This window comes from Mycena indigotica, assembly GCF_014461135.1.
Source record: "Mycena indigotica strain 171206Taipei chromosome Unknown Mind.scaff0016, whole genome shotgun sequence".
In the NCBI taxonomy this organism is placed as follows: Eukaryota; Fungi; Basidiomycota; class Agaricomycetes; order Agaricales; family Mycenaceae; genus Mycena; species Mycena indigotica.
Window position 1 is genome coordinate 450,441 of NW_023503015.1, and position 24,388 is coordinate 474,828.

General features: G+C 50.5%; 2 protein-coding genes across 2 annotated transcripts; both read left to right on the plus strand.

The window, feature by feature from the left end:
* Positions 1-7,293: 7,293 nt before the first annotated feature.
* On the plus strand, positions 7,294-8,887 carry MIND_01352500 (MOSC domain-containing protein; the record flags this gene model as incomplete). Its single annotated transcript, XM_037369956.1, has 8 exons — positions 7,294-7,401; positions 7,458-7,469; positions 7,531-7,612; positions 7,673-7,686; positions 7,733-7,861; positions 7,912-8,577; positions 8,630-8,739; positions 8,791-8,887. The coding sequence occupies 8 exons, from the start codon at positions 7,294-7,296 to the stop codon at positions 8,885-8,887; spliced, it is 1,218 nt and encodes a 405-aa protein (XP_037213512.1).
* A 1,348-nt stretch (positions 8,888-10,235) lies between these two features.
* Positions 10,236-11,076, plus strand: MIND_01352600 (F-box domain-containing protein; the record flags this gene model as incomplete). Its single annotated transcript, XM_037369957.1, has 3 exons — positions 10,236-10,416; positions 10,472-10,946; positions 11,004-11,076. The coding sequence occupies 3 exons, from the start codon at positions 10,236-10,238 to the stop codon at positions 11,074-11,076; spliced, it is 729 nt and encodes a 242-aa protein (XP_037213513.1).
* Positions 11,077-24,388: the final 13,312 nt, after the last annotated feature.

The window sequence follows — 24,388 nt, forward strand, 5'->3', positions numbered from 1 at the left end:
CGCGCGCAGCCGCAAGCCACAAGCTCTCTGCACACTCCTCCAAAACCGGCTACTCGGCAGGAAGCAGACATCCGCCGCGGCCATCGCCGCTCCGTGATGTCTCCAATGGGCCGTCGATGGCCTCCCTGGCAAAGGGCTTCGCAAAGAATTTGTCAATGCTGGTGCGAGCCACATTTCCATCCATGTTTTTCGACTGCTTCATTTTCTGCAGGACAAGGAGAAGGAGTCGAAGTAAATTTGTATATATTATGCTTAGTTTCTTATTCAACTATAAGTCCTCAATGTACATTCAGGCACACTATCAGAGGAATCTGACTCTACATATTGACAGTGTTGCTTCCCTTCTGGTTCAATCCCAAGGGTGAATCATTGTGTGTATTATACCAATGCTATCATACATTTTATTATTATACTGTGTTATCATTATTATTACAAATAATGCTATAGTCTGGATGAGCCTCCAATATTATATTATACTGCTATCTTATTATATATTATTCACCTGTCCACATGACTATCTAGCAAAGTTGATCCCAAGCTGCAGGGAATGTGACTCTATCTAGAAAAATCTCAATTTATATGAAATCCCTCTCTAGACATTTTAGTGCCAGTGTCAGGGGAACCCCCGCTTCGGCCTCCTTCGGACCTTCCAAGCGCATCCGAGGCGCATCTGACCGGCGCCCCTTCAGACGCTCCGACCCACCCCGACCATCGTCCACGGCCTCCTTCGCCTGCACAATCACCGATCCGTCAAGACCTTCCCAACAATCACCTTGGGACAGAGCCTGCGACGTAAGTATATTCTAAATCATTTACTAGCTATAATATCAAATTTCTAAATTCTTCTCTTATTTCTGCTTCAAGGGCTTACCAAGACCTCAGCAGAGATCAATGCTGTTAACCCACCAGTGTGGATGCATATACAGTTAGGAAGGATGCAATAGGCAATCTTTGTCTACACACTCATATTACTTGTCTTCTTTGAGTTCAATACCAGGCAGGAATATGATTTGCAAGACAAAGAAGTGGTACATTTTTTTTTTGTTTTTTTCATTGCAGGAAAGTAATGCTGTGGAATAGTGGAAATGAACCTTGAGTGAACCACTATTTCAGGGCCAGAGGCCGCAAATATTCCCTATTTTGATCAAGTGCCCGGCACTTTTTTTTTTCGAAAATTGTGGACTTTTTTTGTCAATGTAATACATTGATCAAGAAATAGGGCAGTATTGAGGGTTTTGCCAGTGGTGGATTCCTAAAATATTAGTGTAAAATGAACACTACAGAAGTGATCTTGCTCTGCACACTGAATGACACTGTTGCTCTTCTTCTGGTTCAATACCAAGTGTGGTCATTTTCTGGTTGTGAAATAGCATACAGGAGGAGAAAAGGTCAATGTTTTTCTTGTTGGTCAGGAAGTGCTTTGCGGCAATGGTGTAAGTAAAACCTTCAATTTTGAAGGATGTGTAACTACAGAGGTGCTCTATAGTATGGGTACTGTAGCAATTTATTCAATTCGGCGTGCCACAAGGGTGTGACATCGGCGCCGAAATTAAATTTTCGGCGCCTCCTGTCAATGTGTGTGACCGCCGAAAATTTCACCTGTACACGGGGTTTTTTTTAAAAAGGTCTTCTTATTACCAGTGTTAATGTTTTTAAAAAATGCCTCTAATTTATGCCCCTGCCAAAAGGCAGGTTTTATATAGGGAAATGAGAGATCAAAAAAAGGTTTAAAAAGTGGAAAAGCCATGTCAGGGTGGGCAGTGTGGTAGCTATAAGGCCCAGGACCTGACGTGTGGAAAATTCCTTAAGTATGGGGAAAATACTGTGTGGGGGAAAGGCCAAAAAAGACGAAAAAAAATGTTGATGCCAAGGTGCCAAGAAAGATACAGAGTTTGACAGCGTGGATTCTATTAAAATGAGGGGGAAACTTGTAAATCACTGATGTTTTTTAAAAATGTTAATACTCTAATTACAAGGGATCTTTTTAAAAAAAACCCCGTATACGCCTGAAAATTTTCGGCGTACTTAGCGGCCCGGGGGCTGCCAAAATTTTTTTTGATGGTCTGATGGTTGTTTGACATTCAGCATCCAGCTGTGGGCCCGTGACATGCCAAAATATTTCGGCGTCGGAGGGCCGGTGTGACGCGTGACCGCCGAATTGAATCAATTACTACAGTATAGGTACAGGTACACCTAGTTTTCGATTCAATGTAGTGGCATTGTCTTGATTTCTCCTTAGTCAGTCCAATACATAAATATTCAAGCAGTTCAAATTGTCATCTCTCCAGAGTATATCATGCAGATATTGTACCTTAAGTATCACCACAGCTGACAAACCAACAACATGTCACAGGTATCATCAATTTCTCCTTCTTCTTCCTTTACGCCCACCAGCGATGCCCCGCTCGGCGCCGCCCCCGCCGCCCATCTTCTATCCGCCGCCCCCGACCCGCGGCCGAACTCCCGCCTCGGATACCCTGCCCCGGATCCCGGGCGAATTCCCGCCGCCGGGCCGCCGGAGCTGCTCGCGCGCGTGCTCGCGCAGCTGGCGTACGACGACCTGCTCCTGCGCGCGCAGCGGGTGTGCAGGGCGTGGCGGGCGATGGTGGAGGGCGAGCCGGGGCTGCGGGTGAGGATGTTTAGGAGGGCGGGTGGGGTGTGGGTCGACGTCGGTGAGCAGCGTTTTTTTCCTGCAAAAGGTATGGCGTGCGATGATGGCGGGTGGGCGTAGGGCTGCCGAGTGTGGAGATGGTGAAGGGGAGCGAGGGGGTCGTGGTGCGTCCCTTCAAGTTTTCTCTTCTTGCCAGCATCGAGATGCTTATGACCGGGTTGGCAGCCGCACCCGCTGCTGCGCATCGTCTCGTACGCGATGGGCAACGGCGACACCGCGTATGTGCGCCGAAGGAACGCCGAGCCCGACGACGACCGTGACGGCGAGGAGCTGGCCGCGTACGCCGCGGCGGGCGACCTCGCGACGGTCCCGGCGGTGCACCGCGCGACGCTCCTCGCGGCGGTCGGCGACGGCGCGCAGCACGTGCCGATTGCGGTGGAGAATGAGGAGGGGGTGAGGGTGTGCGATGTTTTTGACGCGTTCAAGAAGGCGTAGGTTGCGGGGATCAAGGTGGGATGGGATGGGGCTGACGAGGTCGCAGGTCGAGTGAGGAGGTGGGGACGGCGAGTGGCGGGAGGCGGCTGTGGGAGGCGCCCGCGGACGGGGGGTGAGTACATGCTACTTCGTTAGGGCGGGTGTTAATGGTGGGTAGGTTCTACGAGGGCCTCGCGAGGCTGGAGAGGAGGGGCGGGCATCTGACGGCGTATGTTGAGTTTGGGTCATAGCCAGGCTGGGTGACTTCAATGTTTATATGGACGCGGCGCAAGGGGGACGTGCTGTGCGTCCGATGTGGTATTCTAAGTAATCTTTTGAGTTGCCGCGGCGAGCGGGATTGCGTGCTGTCAATGTAATCGATGACATCTTGATCAGCCGACCTTCTTTCCTTCCTTCCACCACGACCACACCCTCGCGCGATGTCTGTGCTGCGCCAGTTCGTCGCGACGGACCTCTTCCGCTTCAACAACGTGTGCGTCCCGCCGTTCCTCCCTTCCTCGCCGCCGCTGACATGTGCCAGGAACCTGGACTTCTTCACCCAGACGGTGCGCGCCGTCTACGATGTAGGCAACGGTTAACGAAAGACCAGTACTCGAACTCGTTCTACCTCGACTACCTCTCGCGCTGGCCGGAGCTGTGCTGCCTCGAGGCCGCGCCGGGCGGGCGCATGATGGGCTACAGTTGCGTCTTCCCCTCCCTCTCCCCTTTCACTCCCTCACTCACCCCGCCCAGTCTTCGGCAAAGCAGAAGGCCAACACGCCGAGTGGCACGGACACATCACGATCCTGACGGTCGCGCCCGAGTTCCGGCTGCTCGGGCGCGCGCGCGCGCTCGTCGGGCGCCTCGAGCGCGTGTGCGACGCGCCCCTCCGCGCGCTCTTCGTCGACTTGTACGTAAGGTGCACGAACGACGCCGCGGTCGGGATGTACGAGGGCATGGGGTACAGCGTGTACAGACGGGTGAGGGAGTATTACCATAGCTTGGTCGAGGGCGGCGGGGAGGGAAGGGGCAGGGACGAGGTGGATGCGTTTGGTGAGTGTGTTCTGTTTGGGTTTTGGGTGGGGGATGATAAAGGACAGATATGCGCAAGCCGCTGTCGAGGGACCATGGACGCCGGAGTGTGAGGCCGAATGGAAGGGAGATGCTGGTTAGTCGGTATGAGGTGTCGTGAGTGGGTCGGGAGGCGTTTCGTGTATGTCTTGCCTTTGTTTCTCTTTTTTGTACCATCGCATTCAAGTTGCGAGTTCGCTGCCATAGGCCGATATCAGACGTGATAAGGCCACTTCCACCATTGGCCACAATGACTTAACCAGATCTTGTTCCGTGATCTACAGCGGAGCACGTCCTCGCCAGTGGAACAGAATCTCTGGCGGAACGAAAATTGAAATCGTGGTGTGACCTCCACCTGACTCTCGACTGGACTCGGGGAAGGTGATCCCTACAGCAAGAGACTTCCGTTCAAGGTGCTCGACTTGAAGATGCGGGAGTCAATCAAGGCAGTGCAAGGATGCATAACGAGACATTGAGGAACCGAACAAGCCTGCGGCCATCCAGAATGCAATACCGCACAGTGGTGCCCAACCAATGGTTGTTTTTATCCCCGTCCCGAGAATCATGCAACGCCACAGTATGAATCATTCATTCGAGATGATGTGATATCTTTAGGTTGGATTATTTCTGGCCGGCGAGATATATAGCCCCAAGTGCCGGGCCCCGCTCACCAGTCAAGATGCTATTCAAAATCCCGCCATTCTGGAACAATGCCCGTGTTAGAGTGTACACTCTGCGCAGCCTCCTGTTCACCTTGATAGTGAACATCCTGTTAATAATTGTCCAATATAGGAACATCCGATTTTATATGGACAATTCTATTGGGCCCAGGGCACAGACTACCCTTACCGTTGGTCTAGGAACATATCTGCTGACATTTTTTCATCATATTCTCAGGTTTGTTTTACCATCCATACAGCTTATACACCCTTGCCTCAACTAATGAATGCTCTCTTAGACTCACAATCTTTGGTCAAAGATGGTGGCAGGCCACCAAAGTTAACCTTTTCCTTTGGCTAGTTGAGCTTACTGGTATGTGATGTTATCTGAATTATAGAATTCTAAAATAGAAATAGGAGTTGCATTAACCTATCATGGGATGAATTCAATTATACTGCCTCAACACGATGATAATTTGGTCCAATGGCGGCTTGGTTCAATAAGCCTGAACACACAGCTGTTATTAACAATATTTACTGCAGCAACACTTGGCCTCCTCATTCTGCTTTGTATTTTCTGGGCTATCACTCTGTGGAAAGGAAACAACTCCAGTTTTCTGGGCAATTGTCTACCTGTCAATCCACCATACAACCTGGGCACCATATTGATCAATAGATCATTATCAAGACCCCTTATTCGGTATGAGACATTGAATCATTGTGATAATATACTAACTGGTTGAACAGGGGGGAATCTATCATTATCATTGTCCTACGGTCACTTATAATCAGTTGCTGTGTAATTTTTGTGCCTGGATTTGCCATATACTTGATTCTTGTCAAGCCCCATGAATCAAAGGTCCATCTCAGCATACCACTGTTCATGCCAGATCGTTTGGGCAATGTTATGCACAATAATGTCACATTTGTAGGTTATTATTGAGATATTATTGTCTTTTCCTAAAAATTATATATCACAGGATCTAGAAGTCTTCAATGACTCAGGAAATCAAATAGTTGAACCCAAAGTTGAAATAAATGCAGACATAATGGATACAAATACAACCACGTCATGTTCTGTTAATTATTTGCAAGCCATCTGTGAGTCTCAACTATGGATTTGTATATATTTTTCATTATCCTAGGTCCCTTTTGGTGGTCAATGGTTAACCGTTTAACAATAACTGTCTTTGGTCTACCAGATGGTAGTGGTTTTTATATCATCTTTCCCCCACCAACCCCATCACCATTCAAGATACCAAACTATATGCAGCCTCCTTCTACCCCTGTCATGTCAAATGAACATCTGTCATGTAATCTAGGTTGGAATATACAACGACTGTACAATGATCCCTTGGTGAGAATAATTTCAGCTTGTGGGTCTAACTAATAATAATTTTCCCAGAACTACCTTTATATTGTCAAAATCATCCAAATTAGGCAAGATACCACATCTCCCCAACCATTCAACACCAGCTCAATGACAATCATGAATGTTGGTTCGATGCTATCAGACAATGTTCAATACTTTGAGCAAATTGCTGATGCTTCAATGCTATTAGGCATCTCCAGTGTTGGTGGCTTTTGGACATTCTTCAATGGTGCCTTCACATTGCTTTTTGGGGCAAATATATTCTACTTTGCATTAGGTGAATCAGAACTCTGCTATAATGTATCATAATTATTAACATCTTCAGGCCAGCGACCATTGTCTGCCTTGGGAGTTGTACATCTATTTCAACACGGGTCTCTTATGCAAAAGTGGCATGAAGATTTTCCTCAATTAGATACAGAGGGTGGCCATCCAGGAGACAATTCTGCTGGAATTGTGGCCTTCATTCGCAACAGACTTGTTGACATTAATTCTTCTTCTTCTGACCATGTGGAAAAAGAGACATCCCAAGTCATTCTCAACAAGGAAGGTTCAATTGTGGAAGAGAACAGTCCATTGGTACCCTGAAACAGTTGATGGAAGTGTAGTTTCTATAGTAACAATCTGGCTTAATACAGGATATGCTTGTTTTTCTTTGTTGATTCTTTCTGCCTACTTGATTTGTCACAAAATAAACAAATAATTTATGTATATGATGATGGTTCATAAGCCAAACAGGGTTGCCATTCTAGTGCAAAGTTATTTGAGTTTTGAGGTGCTTGAACATTCGGCCAGGCCCGGCCCCAGGGACCTGATAGCATCCTAATACCAACTTGAAGTATTTACAGTCATGATGAATCATGTTTTGAAAATGTGTGAATGTGTAGAGTTTCCTTGACTTTGTAAAAAAAAGGACTTTAGCAGTTTGAAATTCAGTTAAGCAATTATCATTCATTTTGGTTCAATTATTGTGTGACTTGTGCAGCAACCAGCGCGGTTGATTTTCATTTCTTTCCAAAAAAGACTGACGGTCACGCCTGTCACATCGGTTAAAGATGCGCCACGCATCACGTGGGCGGCTGATCGCGTCTTGTCTTCTTGCCGCGATGACTACGTCTACGTCTGTGTTCGGGGCTCCGCTGCTCCGCCCGCTGGTGCTGCTGGCGGTGGGCGCGGCGTCGGTGTATGTCGTATCGGAGGGGTGGGCGCGGAGGGTGAGTGTCGTGACTTGTGGTGGGGATGGTGAAGGCTGACGCGTTTTTTGTGGTAGAAAAGATGGCTGGTGCGTTATTTGCTGTCCTCAACTGCTCTGAAAAGCTAACTGTATGGACACATGTTTTCAGCGCGCGTTTTCGTCTGGCCTTCGACGCCTAGCAGCGCCGGACACGGTGCATGGCACGGACCTGCGCGTCGCGCGAATCATGAGTCAGTCGCATGTCTCGGGCTCCTCCCCGCCCGATGATGACTGCTGACGAACGCCCACAGTCTACCCCATCAAGGCAAGCGAGTCCCGCTCCAGGCAGCCCCCGTAGCTCAGCTTTCTAGAGCTGCGCGGGGATCGAGCTGGAGAGCAGCACGTACGACCGGGAAGGCTTCGAGTTCGACCGGCAGTGGATGGTCGTTGATGTCGAGAAGAATAAGCAGCTGTCTGCAAGGGATAACCGGGGCATCAAGGTGCACTACCAGTTTAAATGTCTTCATTTTGCTTACTTGCCCTGCCCAAGCTCGTACGCGTCTTCCCCTCTATCCATCGCGACCCGTCTTCTCCCGATGGCGGCGTGCTGACGGTATCCTTCCCGGACTCGCCCGACACGCCGTCCTTCTCCGTCCCGCTGCGCCCAACGCCCGAGACGCTCTCCTCTTGGGAAATCCACGCCGGGTTCGACCTCTGGGGACATGCCGGCGCGGGCTACGTCGCCCAGAGCAGCGACAACGATGCGCTATCAACCCCGTCCGAAATCCTGTCGGCGTATATCGGCCGCCCGGTGCTCTTCGTGACGACGCACGGCTCGCTCGCGCGCCGGCCGACGGAGCAGATCGGGTGGGCGCCGGACGACCTCGGGTACGCCGGCGGGTCGACCGTGCGCTACCCGGACGCGACGCCGTTCCTGCTCGTGTCGACGGCCTCGCTCGTGGACGCGGAGGCGCACGTGCATGCGCTCGCAAGGGGCGAGTATGAGCAGAAGGTGGCCGGGTGCAAGCCGGACGAGCCGCGGCCACGTGTTGATGCGTGGGCGGCGCGTGATGCGAAGAGGCTGTTGATAGAGCGGTTCCGCCCGAATGTGGTGGTTGAGGGCGTGGAGGAGGCGTATGGCGAGGATGATTGGCAGGAGATTAGAGCGCCGGATGGCCGGAGTTTCCTCTTGCCAATGCGCTGTCCGCGATGCATGGTAAGTAATCCCTCAGGTGACTTTTACGATGTTGACTTAGGAGGCGTTTTAGTTCCCGAATGTGGACACCGACTCCGGCGAACGCGACCCGCAGATGCCGAACAACGCGATGATGCAGTATCGCCGCGTCGAGGCAGCGGTCCCGGCGAAGTACTGCTTCGGGTATGCTTCCGAATTCGCGGCCAGGGTTTGGGTGTGCTGACGAGTCCACAGGATGTACATGATCCCCGTGCAAGACAGCGGCGTGCTGAGCGTCGGGGACCCGCTTGTGGTGACGCGCAGCGCGATCAATCCCAGACTCGCGATGTGACGTGGGTTCGATGCACTGCTGCGAATGTGGCGGTCGAACTTGTGGGGTAGGATGTGAATAGTTGGACGTTTTTTGGGCGGCTCAAACTTTCACAAAGTGTGGCAATGTGTGCAGGATGTACATGATTCAGTTGCGGTGAAAGACAGCAGTGTGTTGAGCGTAGGAGACGCGCTTGTCGTGACGCGCAGCGCGGTCAATCCCAGACTCGCGATCTGACGTGGGTTCGATTCACTGCTGCGAATGTGGTAGTCGAAGTGGGGTGAACACCTTGTCAATATTTGGTTAATTTTTGCGTTGACGAAGGGCTCGAACTTTCACCAAGTGTGCGAAAGGCATCGACGTGCTCACTGCTGACCGTCGGTCATGACGTGCACCGCAGTCAATTCAATCCGGACTCCCGATATGACGTGGGTCCGGTTCACTGCGGCGAATGTGGTGGTCGAAGTGCCAGAAGAGGACGTCCACACATTTTTGTCAATTTTTTGTGTCACTGAAGTGTGTGCAAGTGTGAAAATGTGTGCATGATTGCGGTGCAAGGCAGCGGCGTGCTGACGGGAACGCACTCGTCGTGACGGGCAGCGTGGTCAATCTGAGATTTGCGGTGTGACGTGGGTTCGATTCACTGCGGCGAATGTGGTGATCAAAGTGCGCGTGAGCGTTATCGATTGGCATATAAGTAGATGGAGACCAGCTTTTTTGGGTCGAACAGTTTCGCACGGTGTGGAGAACTTTCAACTGGTTGACCCCGCTTGGACCGTCGTACTTGATGATTAGGCTAGATAGCGCACCGCATTCTCAAAAGTGTTGGGCTCGAACATATATAGTACTAAATTCATAACCAGTAAAGTGATTGGACGGGAGGGCACCCGGAGTCCGGACTGCCGGGGAGGCCCGAGACGATGCACATCCGGGCCCGCGAGCCGCTCGTCACGATCCGCCGGAGGGCCGCCGGCACCGGGAGTGGGGGACGGCCAACCGGGGCGGGTGCCGGGTTCGCGATATCACGCGGCCCGGCCGGGTTACACTTACTTACCGCCATCTTTTCTTCCGGACTTACAGTACCACAGCACCTAAAGCGTCGGGCGCCGCCGGCGGGTGGATTCGTCGTAGGCTGTGTCAGTAAGTTTCGGAATTCGCCTTCTACGCGCCGCTAGCGGTTTAGCAAAATGGTGATTGACTTTTCTTTGGCCTATACGTGACATGCACGTGGCGAGCGGTACTTTAGGCGACGTGACGCGCGTGACCGCTTCTCTCTTCGACGCGTTCCGGCGAAAAATCTACTGCACGCACCCGGATGGCGAAGAAAGCGAAAACGACGACCCAAGCTGACTCTGTGGCCCTGCCGACCATGGCGTTCCCGGTGGACTTCCCGCCGGAGCTGCTGGCGCGCATCATGCACCACATCCCGTACTTCACGCTGCTGCTCGTCGTCCCGCGCGTGTGCAGGGCGTGGAAAAGCATGGTGGACACGGACCCGGTCTTGCAGATGCGCATCTTCCGCCGGCCGAGCGCGGTGTACATGGACGTCGGTGAGTGGGAATCGCGCGCCGGAGAAGATGACTTTTGAATTTGACGGCTGTTTAGGCGTCAAGCAGTCAAGCCTCGAGAAGGACAGCGAGCCGCTCGTATTCCACCCGCTCGTCGACAAGGTGTCGTACCCGATCGGCGCTCCCGCCGCGGAGGTGTACTTCCCGCACCCCGCAGAGATCGGCGGTATCGACCTCGACGCCGACATCGTCACGCTCGACGACGGCGACGACGACGACGAAGAGTGGGCCGACGTCGAGCGGCGCCCGTTCATGTTCGCCGCCGACCCCGACGACCGTGACCCCGTGCCCCTCGCCGACTGCGCCGTCGCGCACGACCTCGCAACCATCCCAGCCGTCCACAGCATCGAGCTGATTACGATGGACCGCGACGACGAGGAGTACCCGGTGCGCATCGAGAACCCGGCGGGCATCACCATCCTCGACATATTCGTCCGTCTCCAGCAGGCCTGCAAGGAAGAGGTCCAGACCCCGGACGGCCGGGTCCCGCTCGAGGAGGCGCTGTGCGACATGTGCGTATTCTTTTCAACCATCGCAGAGCAGGTTGGGCTGACGCAGCGCCCCCCTAGATTCTACGAGGGCCTCGTCAACTCGCACCGCAAGGGCCGCCATGTCAAGACTTACATGAACTTCGGCACATAGTAGGTGCCAACAAGCATAGAACGAAGTAGAAGATATAGAAGAAGAAATACAAAAGGCGCACCTGGTGTTCCCTGTGCTGCATTTGCAGCTGTACATACGCTTGCTTAATCCACAGCTATATTCCAACAGCTTCATGACAGGATGTTCTGATTGATAATTGAACACTAGAAAAAACTTGCATACATTAAAGATAGAATTTAGCAGATATATATTATACAAGGGCCGGCGCCTGGGCCTGAGACCTTGCTTTGTGTATTTTTTCTGGCTTGTAAGCTGTCAATGTTACAGATCAGTTAGTGTTCCAACCAGGCAATGATATGTCATATTGTCCTAACAGATATATCTTTTGGAAGGAATCTATTTGGGTGAGGCTTGAAACCTGTAATGTAAAAATACTAAGTACTTAATATGTAGGCAGGCTTGCTCATGAATACATGTAGGTGATGATGATAGAGAATATAATTTTGGGGCCTGCCTTTCCCACCACACCACTCTCCAGCACTCAGGCTTAGATCTGCTCTGTTGGTCATTTGCTCGCCACCAACCTCCTGTGCTCACCCAAAAGGTCAAAGAGAGATCTATGCCTACCTGTATGAGTATTGATGGTAATCGAATACACCCGATGAGCAATGACAAGCATACTAGTCATCAGGAACAGACAACTTTGCAATCACACGCTAGGTAGACTTGATAGCCGTGGTAGCCCGGTAGACAAGTCCCGTCATCTCGGGCGCTTGGTAGCAACCTGCCAATAGATAGTAGCAGTTGGTAGCAGCTTGGTGACATGCTAGTAGCAAACAGTAGTGAACAATAGAAAGGGCATTATTGTCCACATTCTACTCAAATAGACTGGAGAAGGATGCGAAACAAGTCAATTGAGTTACTGTTACTGGATACATGGGTGCTAAAGTTTACGGTACATGTTGGGATGAAGATAAAAGGAGTGGAATGAGGAATAGGCAATGGAGAAGGGGAAGCGAGATCAAGAGGGCAGGGATTGTTCGATGACTTACCTTGCTTCCCCTTCTACCCGGAATCAATCGCTCGTTGGTGAGGAACGGCTGGTCGTAGATGGCCGATACCTTGAGGCCACAGAGGAGTAGCTGTCCCACACGGCTACACAGAGTTTGGCGTTCCACGACCGACAACAGACCTAGCCAGCGAGGTCCCAGCCCCAGGGAGCTCTCGCCGTCGTGACAGCCAATGGCTACACCGTTCGCGCTGAAAACTTGTCAGTCGGTGGCAGCATGATAAACGAGCATCCGTACCAATTTTCGTGCGATTTGGACGGATACAGGGAGGGCTACGAGCCATGCATTGGCACGACAAACAGGTGAGTCAAGCTAGGATTCAGTAAGGTGTTAGAGACAGGGAATATATTGACATACCACATCTCGGGGAGAGGGCGGTGGGCCTTGTTGTGGGACGCAAGGAACAGGTGGTGGAAGAGGAAGGGAAAGGAAGGAAGAATGTGTCGAGTGGCGCCATTTGATTTAATGCTCGGATCTTTTCCGCAGCCATCAATCATGTCACGGTTGTCATGCCTGCCTGTGATCGTGGACTTAGCAGAATTTTACAGAGTTAGGGAAGGCCTTGGTGAGCTGAATATAAGTTCTTAGCTATTTGAAGTGTTCAAGTACTTACCACAAGTTTGTACTGATTGACAATGAGAGATTTATTGAGGTATTTGCCTATCATGTTTTTGCACATCCCTACTCCGATCTATCAAGTGATTGGCGGTCGCTATCCATAACTACCAGCTACCCACAGAGATCTACAGAAGGTTACCGTGCGCTACTAGAGCAACCGGTGCTACCAGCTCTACTGGGCTTTGACAGGTGGTGGGGTAGCAAAAACACCTTTCCTGATGGTAGCATTCTTTGTTCAGTGATTGTTAAGGGCTGCTGGCATACACACCAAGATACACACTGGGGATTTGTGCAAAAACGGGGACTTAAAGCAGGACTTTTTGATAGGAAAACCGGTGCCAAATGTGGTCAGCTGATTGGGTTTAACATCAATGCTGCGGATTTCGACCCACATGAGGGAAATTACAAATAAGGTAATTTTCAAGTCATGTGTGTCGAAAAAAATAAGGTAATTTCTGAGTCACGTGCATCGAAATCAAGGCCTATGATTTATGTAAGAATCGGTCCCAGCTATTTGGACCTATATCTGTCACGAAAAAGTCCAGCTTTGGGCTGCTGTTTTAAATTTTCACCAAAACCCAATGTGATAACCCAGGCTATCTTATGATTGCCAGTAGCTCCTTCTCATGAACGGGGTAGTTAAATAGTTTAGTCCTGCCCCCTTGAACGTCATCAAGTCAAATGCGACTGGGCGAGCCAATTCCCATGTTGTGCCATACAACAATATTCTACCCGAACATGTGTCACTAGCATCTGTAGTCACAAAGATCTTGTTAGCACCTATATTCTCATGGTCAATGGACACCAAGCAGTCCGCACCTAAAACCAACTTCTTTATAGTGTCAAAGGCCAGCTGGTGGTGGCCCTCCCATCCTGGCCATTCCTTATTGGCAGTTTTGGTGGTTAATGGCAAGAGGATTTCTGTGTGCCTTGCAAGGTCTGGCAGGAACTGCGCAACAAACCTAACCAATCCTAGGCAATGGCACGGGTAGGCCATACCCGCGCGGGTATGCGGGTTTTACCCGTGCGGGTACGGGTACGGCTCAGAGCCAGCCCTACCTGTGGCTTGATGATTCAGCTGGTTTGCCCGTTTCATGATAAATCTCAGTGTTCAAGAGGTCCTGGGTTTGTCCCTGGCATGATGCTGCCTTTTTATCAGGCATTATCCGCCTTGTTGCTGACTCTTCCCTCAGTGTATGTATGGCCACCCGCGGGTCAACCCATACCCACGGGTAGGTGGCTGTGCGGGTATGGGTACAAGTATGCCCTCGGATCCCCATGGGTATACCCGTGCCATTCCCTAACCAATCCAAGGAAGGCACGGACATGAGTGGCGCTTTTTTGGGACCGGCCAGCTTGTAATCTTGTCTATTTTGGCAAAATACCTGTCTGCCTCAATCGCGCACTGCAAGATGTGGTGACCTAGAAAGTCTATCTCATAGGCATACACCACCAAAGTGTCAACAGCTGTCAGCCAGCTGGACATTCCAGCTGGTTTCCACATAAGTCAACATCTGGGTCCAGGTAGTTTCCAGCTGAATTCCAGCAGTTCTGCTCAGCTGGAAATTCCAGCTGGAATCCAGATGACATATTTGTCTGTATCCCAGCACTTTATAATCTGTAGAACATTGACAAATTTTAATTTAGAGTTTGAAACTATGTCTGAATTTCTTATTACAAAATGAATTAACTACAACCACAGTATCTATAGGGGATACCAAATCAGACAATGTAAGTGCAGATGAAACATGTAACTTTAGGGCCAGTGGCATTGAGCACTTGGGGGACTTGACTTGGACTTGACGGTTGCCATCAGCGATTGAGCGCCCGATGCCACATCGTGACATGCTGTGCAGGAATTTGATCCGGATATTAAAATTTTCGTCACACCAAAGTATGAATCATTCTTCCTTTTCCCCCCTCCCCTCACCCCAGAGGACAAGCGCTCCATACCAAGCTCAGCCGCCCTGGCCGCCACATTACCAATGGGACTTCCGCCCCCACCATCCTCATCCACGAGGCATCTCAGCTGTAAGCTGCAAAACTTTCGTGAGTATATTGCCAACTCACGCTACTAGAGGTGGATCCGGGGCCAAATAACAGCACCACTCAGCGCCGCGAGCGCGAACGCGCTACACCAAAGGAGTGGACACGAGTAGACACCCGTACGTCAGTCTGCTTATCTGTGTGATGCTCTGCTAAGTTACTCGTCAGTGCCGCATGTCCCAGGGGCCCGAAAGAAGAACCTGTGGCCATCCTGGAGGATAGCTCGTCGGAAAGCAGCGATGCCGATTCGGAGGAGGGTGATGGGGAGGTGCAGAAGCAGACGAGGCCAGCCATGAGTGCACGGGATAAGGTGCGGGCTCCGCCGCCGAACACGAACGCGCTGCACTGGAGTGGATATCCGTACGTCACTATGCTCGTTGTATGATGCTGTGCTGACTTACTCGTCAGTGCCGCATGTCTGGGGGCCTTAATTCGAAGACAACCGATAGGCGATGGGGCTGCCGGCTATTGGGGGTCGCGCTCGTCTTCGGCCGGGCGGCGTCTCCGGCCGGGCGGATTGCTGCACGCGTCTACCCCAGGAGCGAATACGTAGTCCACTTTGTACATGTTCGTAGTACCATGCAATAATATCTAATGTTTTGTTCTTTTGTGTCTGGTTGAACAATCGGTAGTATAGGCCCTACCAAATATACTAGAGGGTGGTGACCTGGAGATCCAGCTGGTTTCCAGACACTCTGGAACCATCATGGTCCCATTTGCGACCAAAGAGGGAAACCATGTGGTGCAGATCTGGGAACCAGCCGGAGATCACATGTGTCCACCGGGGATTTTCCGGCTGTGACACATGTGGAAACCCGTTGGCAGTGTACAGTTGTGTTTTCTTTTCATTGCAGTAGAGCTGAGCTTTTTCCAAGCCTGAGAATATTTGACGGATGTATTCTGCGTACTCGACCTTGTTTTGCGACCCGATGATCACATCGTTGATGTAGACATGGCAGAAGTGCCCAATGTAATCCCGCAAGGCTGCTGTAACCCTACATTGTTGTACCGAAGGAGTGTTTCGCCACCCTTGTGGCATCATCAGCCACTTGTAAAGCCCCAGAGGTGTATTTACTGCTGTGAACTTTATGGAGTTGGGATGCATACACGTCTGGAAGAAAGAATCTGTAAAATCAATCTTAGACCAGATTTTCCCTTTCGCACAGTCTGCTAAGATGTCGTCCACTTGCGGAAGCGGGAAGACATCGTGGACTGTATTCGCATTAATAGCCCTGTAGTCATTAACCCATCAAGGCAGCACCTCCTTGTCAGCCTTTGGAATCAGCATTGCGGGTGAAGCGTATGGTGAGTTAGAGGGACAGATTCGGCCTGCATCTAAGTGCTTCTTAATTAATATGCTCCATGCTTCTTTGTATTTGTGCGGGCTGTTGTATGACCTACGAGTCAATGTCGTTGAAGCTTCTTTCAGTTTTATTTCACAGTTCACCTCCAAGGGGAGATCATCAACATGCGGAATTGGGTCGAAGATTGGCCTAAACTCTGACTTAATAGATGCTCCCAACTTCTGTAAGTGCTCCCACTTGGCCAATACTTGAATTCTCTCATATACTGCCGCGATGACATCCACTGGCTTGCCATATTCAAAAAGTCCAAGTTGTTCCAGACAATCACGGCAGGCCTTGCAGACTCCCCTCAATTGCTCTGCAAGCATACAACTTTGATCCCGTACTTCTCATATCCTCTTGTAATTTCTTTTTGGGGCGCTTCCAGTACATATAGCTGTATCTATGCAAAAGATATGGGCACTGTCCCAAGGCTCTAATGCAAAAGATGTTAAGACAGATATATTTCATGAATTTCTCAGTGGAATCAAGAGATATGACTAATACAAATATATATATAGTAAGAGAAATCACCATTTCTTCAGGCCGATGAGTCGCAATGTAATATTTGGGACTTATAAGCCCAGGGACCAACATATTAATAATCGATTAAGTAAGGTTGATGTAGCAAGATATAGTTATCAAAAGCTCTGATGGCAATCAAAAATCGTTCCAGATTGATAACATACCTATATGCTATTGATCCCATCACTGATACCTTGATATAGCAGTCAAAAACAGTCAAAGAATATTATTTTATTTTATTCTTGGGTAGTTGCGCCTATCTTTTGCATTACCCCCCTGGGACACTGCCTATATCTTTTGCATAGATACAGCTATATAAGCTGTCATCCCACTACTCCTGGAGCTGCTTGATTGACGGACAATGTATAAATCTTCTCCTGCTCGTACAAGCAATGATTGATAATGGCTCCCACCTTGTCCTAATCAAAGATGATCTAGTGGACCCTTTTTCTTTCAATTTGGCTGTTTCTACCGACTCGAACATTCTACCAATGATTACTGAATATGTAAATCCACGTTTATTATCCCAAGACCACTGTTACATCTCTCATACTGTACGTGCCATGATTGTTCCCAACTATACCGATACTCCAGGACACTCCCTTTCCTTTTCCGTAATAAAATTGTTATCGACCATGAATTGCGCACAGTGGTGGACAAATCGGCAGACTACAATTTGATGAACCCGCCACCTCTACCATCCGTGAAGCGCCAGCTCATATAGCTCCATCTATGCGAAAGATGATGGCCACTGCCTACCAGGCTAATGCAAAAGATGATGGTAAGGGCCTAGGATATATTATTCAAGAAGTATTACTGTGTTTTTAGCACCTAGGAGATGATATTATTGATGGGATTGATGGCAAGCAGGTATTTTGACTAATGTAGAACGATTTTTGATTGCCATCACCGCTTTTGATTGCTGAATTCTGTTAGATCAATCTTACTTAAGCCATTATTTATTTCCTTGTTTCTGTCATATCAAGTCTCCAATATTACATACCGAGTCATTGGCCTGAAGAAAAGGTGATTTATCTGACATAATATGTCAAAACATTAGTCATATGCATCAGTTCCATTGAGAAAATCAGCAAATACAAGGGGCCTGACATCTTTTGCATTAGCCTGGTAAGCAATTGCCAGCATCTTTTGCATAGAATCAGCAATAGGTAGCGGCCACTGGGGCAGAGTGACCCTGGAAAGCCGATTTAGGTCCAGCATTTGTCGACCCTCCATTTGTCTTCTCGGCCAGTTTCGCGCGCTGGTCTGCAGTGAGGCTCGCTTTCACCACCGCAACAGTCTTCTTCGTGACTTTCTTGATGTCCGCTAGAGGAAACTCACACATGTTATTATGCGCGAGTTGGAATACGGAAGGGCTTGCGGCATTTGCGGCAGCCAAAATTATCATCCAGCGGCTTGTGCTCGTCTTCTCCCAGCACCTTTGTGTGTGTCAACGGCCCATAGGGGGTTGTTTTCGTCCATCTGTGCACGCTTGTTATGACCATCGTCGTCCTGTTCGCTGGCGCGCTTGGTCCCAGTCGCGCGAGAGAAAGCACACTATTACTCTGCCAAAGCAGCTGCAATCTCTGCCTTGCAAGCAGCCTTGTCTTTACGAAAATTGAATGAAATCACCATGAAAAACCGATACCCGATACCACTCATATCGGACATCATTCACAAGTTATGTAACGCCCGGTGGTTCACCAAACTCGACGTGCGCTGGGGGTACAACAACATACGCATAAAAGAAGGCGATGAAGAAAAGGCCGCGTTCATCACCAACCGGGGCCTGTTCGAACCGCTCGTGATATTTTTCGGCCTCGCAAATTCCCCGGCCACGTTCCAATCTATGATGAACGAACTGTTTTCCAACCTGATTTCCCAGGGTCGCGTGATCGTGTACCTGAACAACATCCTCATATACTCTAGTAACCTCTCCGAACATCGCGCAACGGTGAAGGAGGTCCTACGGATTCTGAAGGACAACCAGCTATACCTGAAACCGGACAAGTGTGACTTCGAGCGAAGTGAAGTTGAGTACCTCGGCGTGATCGTTGGGAACGGGCAACTCCGCATGGACCCGATCAAGGTCGCGGGCGTGTGCGAATGGCCCCGACCTCGGAATCTGCAGGAAGTCCAAAGCTTCCTGGGGTTTCTCAATTTCTATTGACGATTCATTAAGGACTTCGGCGCCTACGCCAAGCCACTCACTCGACTGACCCGAAAGGACAGCCCATGGAAATCGGGACCGGAGGAGGAAGAAGCCTTCCAAACGTTAATAGACCGGGTCACTGATGAACCAGTTCTACACTTCCCTACGGATCACGGGGCATGGCGGGTCGAAGCGGACTCCTCCGACTTTGCCACCGGGGCCGTTCTCTTTGCAAGAGCAGGGACGGGAAGTGGGTACCGATCGCGTTTCTTCTCTCGGGCCATGAACAACACGGAGCGCAACTACGACATCCACGATAAGGAGATGCTGGCGATCATGCGGGCCCTCACCGAGTGGCGGCACTACCTCCAAAATGGGGAAGAAAAGCCTTTCGAAATCTGGACCAACCACAAGAATCTGGAGTACTTCATGACGGCTAAGAAGCTGAACCGGCGACAAGTGTGATGGTCGCTCGAACTAAGTGAATACCACTTCTCCTTGTTACATAAACCGGGGAAAACGAACGGGGCGCGCCGACGCATTATCCCGAAGAAACGGGTATGACAACGGGAAAGAGGATAACCAGGACATTGTACTACTACCGGCGGGGCTGTTCAAGGAACACGTGATCCGCGTGATGCTTACATTGGAGCATACTGAGGGCGACAGGCTGATGGATTTGATCCGACGGGCCGAATCGGCCACGGAAGAGAAGGTCCTCAAACTCTGGGAAGGAGGAGTGCCGGACGGCTGGGAACAACACGGTGGCTTCAAGACTCGAAACGGACTCGTGTATGTGCCCCCAGCTATGGGACTGAGGCATCGGGTGCTGCGACAACACCACGACATTCCTATCGTGGGGCACCCAGGCTGGCATCGAACCCTAGAGCTCACGACCCGCAACTACTGGTGGCCGTTGATTCAAACCGATTGCCAGGCCTACGTACGGGCCTGTCCGTTGTGCCAACGAACGAAGATATTCCCGAGACGGCCCGTAGGGACCCTAGTCCCGAATAGCGTGCCGACTCGAGTGTGGCAGCGCATATCAATTGATCTGATCGTCCAATTACCAGAGTCCTCCGGGTACAACGTAATTCTCGTGATCGTCGACCGGTTGGGTAAAGGGATCCGTGTACTCCCGTGCATGGGAAACATCTCCGGGGAAGGAGTCGCCCGGCTATATCACGATCACGTCTGGAAGGTTATGGATTCCCAGAGGAAGTGACTAGCGACCGGGGCCAACAATTCATCGGACATTTCATGAGCAACTTAAGCAAATTGTTGAGGATCAAGGTCCGATCCTCATCGGCTTACCACCCGCAGACGGACAGGCAAACGGAACACGCGAATATGGAGGTCGAGCAGTACCTTCGAACATTTTGCAACTTCCAGCAGAGCGACTGGTCCGATTGGCTCTCCTTAGCGGAATTTGCTTTCAACGATAAAGTTAACTCCTCAACGGGGTTCTCACCCTTCTTCCTCACATTGGGATTTCACCTGAGAAAGGGGTCCGAGGCACCGCAAGAGGTCCCAACTGAAGCCACAACGGTGTTCGCCGACCGGATGAAGGAAGCTCAGGCCGACGTGGCCGAATCTATGAGGGAGGCCCAGGAAACTATGAAGAAGTACTACGATCGGAAGCGAACCCCGGACCCAAACTACGCCGAGGGAGACAGAGTATACCTGCAAGGTACAAACCTCACCAGTGACCGACCCTCGAAAAAACTGGACGACAAAAGATTCGGGCCGTTTGAAGTCAAGCGTAAAGTCGGCAAAACTTCCTACGAACTGATACTTCCCCCAACTTGGCGCGTGAGCCCTGTGTTCCACACCGCCCTGGAACGGCCCTGGAACGCCCCAGTAGCAGATCATCAACAGGCCGCCCCGCCACCCCCGGCCGAGATGCGGGACGGGGAACCACACTATGAAGTAGAGGCGATATCCCTCGGTACGAAAACAAGGACGACACCGCCTAAAGTACTTAATTCAATGGAAAGGCTATCCTTGGGAAGAGTGGACATGGGAATTGCGGGACAAACTTGAAGGCGCGGAGGAGGCACTCAAAGATTTCTACACACTCAACCCGTTCGCACCACGCGAGGAACCTGTAAACGGGCGATGGAAGATACGGAAGGAAGACCAGGGAATGCGGACCCATAAGGCGTCGGGGCGCCGCCCCGCAACGGAGGGGGTGATGTCACGGTTCGGGTCGGGCCGTCGGGCCACGGGGCCGCACGGGGCCGACCGGGCCCGCACTAACTCCATATCCCTCGCCACTCCCCCCATTCTTCCAACCCCTTCCCTTCACCCCTGCGTCCGTATGCAGTGCCTATCCGATCCGCCCTGGGGCCTGACGCCCATCCGATCCCTCCCTAAATACCGTAGCGTATAAAAACCGTACTTACAAGATGTAGTCGCTAGGCTAATATCGTCTATTCTCCGGGCTGACACCCATCTCTCGTGCTCCTCAGACCCGCTCTAAGGCGGACCCCCCGACGCCCCGATACGGCCTGAGCCCGACGCTGACAATGAGAAAGAACCAGAATTTCCCGAAGAGGACCGATGATTGTCCTTCTTCTTCCCACCACCCTTCTGGTTAGAATTCGAACTCTGAGCAGAGCTCGAAGAGTCAGAGCGTCCGGCATTACCAGATGTCATGCCTTCGCGTTTCTTCTCGGCTACGCGTTGCCAGTAACGGTGATCAGCTTTCTTAGCTGCCGCGCTGACGCCGAGGAGAGTAGTGTTGTATTCCATATTAAGGAGTGCATCCTTAACCCGTGGAGCCAAACCTTCGTAAAACTGAGAACGAAGGGCGACAGCCAGCAAGCGAAGCAAGACGATGAAACTCGACCAAGTATTTCGAGATGTGGTCGCCGGAGGACATACGGAGATGCCGAAGGGCAGTCTCGGCGTCACCGACGGGGTCCACAGGGCCGAAGTGGTCTTGCAGCTCTTGAACAAAAGCTGGAAAGTTGTTATGCCAGGCTGGCAAGAAGTTGGGGTCGGCGTTGTAGATGGCCGGCTCGAACCAAGCAAGTGCTGATCCCTTCAAGTACGAGAGGACGTAGATGATGCAAGATTCATCATCGGGGAAGGCGTCAGGGCGTTCAGCAAAATGCAGGTAAACAATAGCCAAGAAAGGTCTTAGCTTTGAGGATTCAGAGCCGTCAAACTGGTCGGGGTTCCGAAGGTTGGATCGGGATTGCCACTGAGTAGTCGGACGTTGCTGGCCATTGCGAATGCCAGTTAAAATGTCAATCAGGGCGGCCATACCATTACGGAACCACTGGCAATCTTCATTCGTATTTGAAGACGCAGAAGACTCAGGTCTTCTACCTCCACCACCTCCACCAGGACTGCCGGGGCCTCCGGGGCCTCCCGGGCCACCAGGTCCACCAGGTCTGCCAGGGCCACCTCCCGGAAGGGGAGAGCCTCGGTTCGGAGGGGTATCGGGTCCTCCGCCTCCTCCTGGCCCTTCATTTCCACCCTCGGGTTCCCCACCTTCATCCCCACTGTCGCCGCCATCACCTCCCGGATTTCCCCCACCAACACCTTCGTTGGTCTCCACAATTTCGTGAAGACGAGGCGAAGTTTGAGCGTCGGCGTATTTACGGAGGGGCCGAGGGAGGAGCGATTCATCCAAGAAAATAGCATCGGATGAGTGACGACGAGGTTGAGGCATGAAGTACGGTGGAGCGGTATTGACAGGAATGTCTTGGTACCGGGGAACCGCTAATTGAGGGGAACAATGAATTGTGTGTTTGGACCAGGAGAGGAAGAGACGTACTGAGTAGGAGAGCGCAAAATAGGTACTTGACTGAACAAGCGGGATTGATGACAGTCGGCCATAACACGGACTTGTAGGCCTGGCTCCGTATGCGAGTGTCGATCCCGAGAAGGCATTTGAACCAAAGGAGAAACCAAAGGGGGGTTGTGAGGCGCAGCGTACAGAACCGCGCGTTGGGGAGAGGGAGTCGTTGGAGAAAAGTGTCCAGATATGGCAAGGCAAGTAGTTGAGTTTCGTTATACTGTTAAGTGCCATGCAAGAACCGAAGGGAAGTAACGGAAAGTCCGAAGCAGAACCGAGTGGCTATCACAACACTATATCGGAGTGAGCGACTACATGTCTTGCAGGCCGAAAGCAAGTCTGAACAAATACGTGAACTCCTGCAGATACGTTCGGAGAAGCCGAAGGCGATAAGGCTTAGAACGCGGGGAGGAGTCGGACGAGAGCGGAGAGCGAGGCAAGAAACGTTAATAACGACACTGAAGTACAGGAGTGTAGAGTATGAGTATTTATACTAAGTGGTAAGCATAAGGCATATGACCTTGCAGGGAGATCCGATATGGTCCGCAGGATCTCCCTGCGGGTTAAGTACAAAGGCATAGTAAGTAAGGGGAACGAGAAGACATACACAAGGCAAAGGAAACAAGGCGAACGCCTAAAGGATATAAGTAAACAAACGCAAGTCCAAATGGGTAAAGATCCGAGTTGATGGTTGGAGGGTCCGAACAGGTCCGAGAGAGTCTGCGTGCAGATTAACTGTTTGAAGGGAAACGCTCAGATACCTTCATCGCGTAAAAACCCTGTTGCGCTCCAAGGATAACCTCGGAGCGTCCGAAGATGCACAGGATATAACAGAAAGCCATATTGATCAACCATCACCTGACAACCTATAGCAATACTGTAGTATTTTACTTAGTTCATATGTTACGCATCACACAGCAGGTTCATGCTATCCTGTAACCATCCTGTTAACACAATGGCTGGAATTGCTAATAGTATGGGCATGGGTGGCCATAGATGGGTGCTGTAGAGCCATTGCCATGTGCATGGCCAGCATCCCTAGTCATACCTAATCTTAGTATATATGATCTCACATATTAATAACTATATCAGAACAAATAACTTAAGACAAGTACTCATTTAGATTGTTAGCCTTAGTAGAAAATATCTTTCTCTGCAGCTAAATTCTTCCATACTTGATGGTGCCCATATCACTACCACTATACTCCACATTGGTGAGTGTGTGCACAGCTCCCATCTCAATATCTCTCTCCCTTGCACCTGCATCTATGTTATGTTTCAGCCCAACTTTATTACTATTGTATCCTGTCATTGAGCTGCCTAGTGTGCTGAGATGTGCACTACTAGCATGCAAGGTAGATATATGAGAGCCCATGCTAGAAGTGCCTGCATGATCGGTGATAATTGTCGTCCTCTTGGAATGGGCAAGAACAATGACAATAGTTGGATAGATGCCCACAATAATGCTTGAGCAGTAGTCAAACATAAGCATTAGAATGGACAGTGTTGTGTTGGATTCAACCAAATTATCCACACTGGGTATGTCCCCAATGATCTGTAGAAGCTATCAAAATTATCAATTATTATCATGATGATATAACTAAAAAGAAAAAAGCAAACATACAAAGAACAAGAAATAAAAGAAGCCAGTCTCAACCAAGATGAGGAAGATCTGTTCAACTCTAGTTGTTCTTCTTGCTTTTCCATTCCTATGCAAAGGGGCAATTCGTTGGTGGTGGTACCTGCACAGATAGTAAAATGATTTTGATTATATTTGAGCAAATCAATC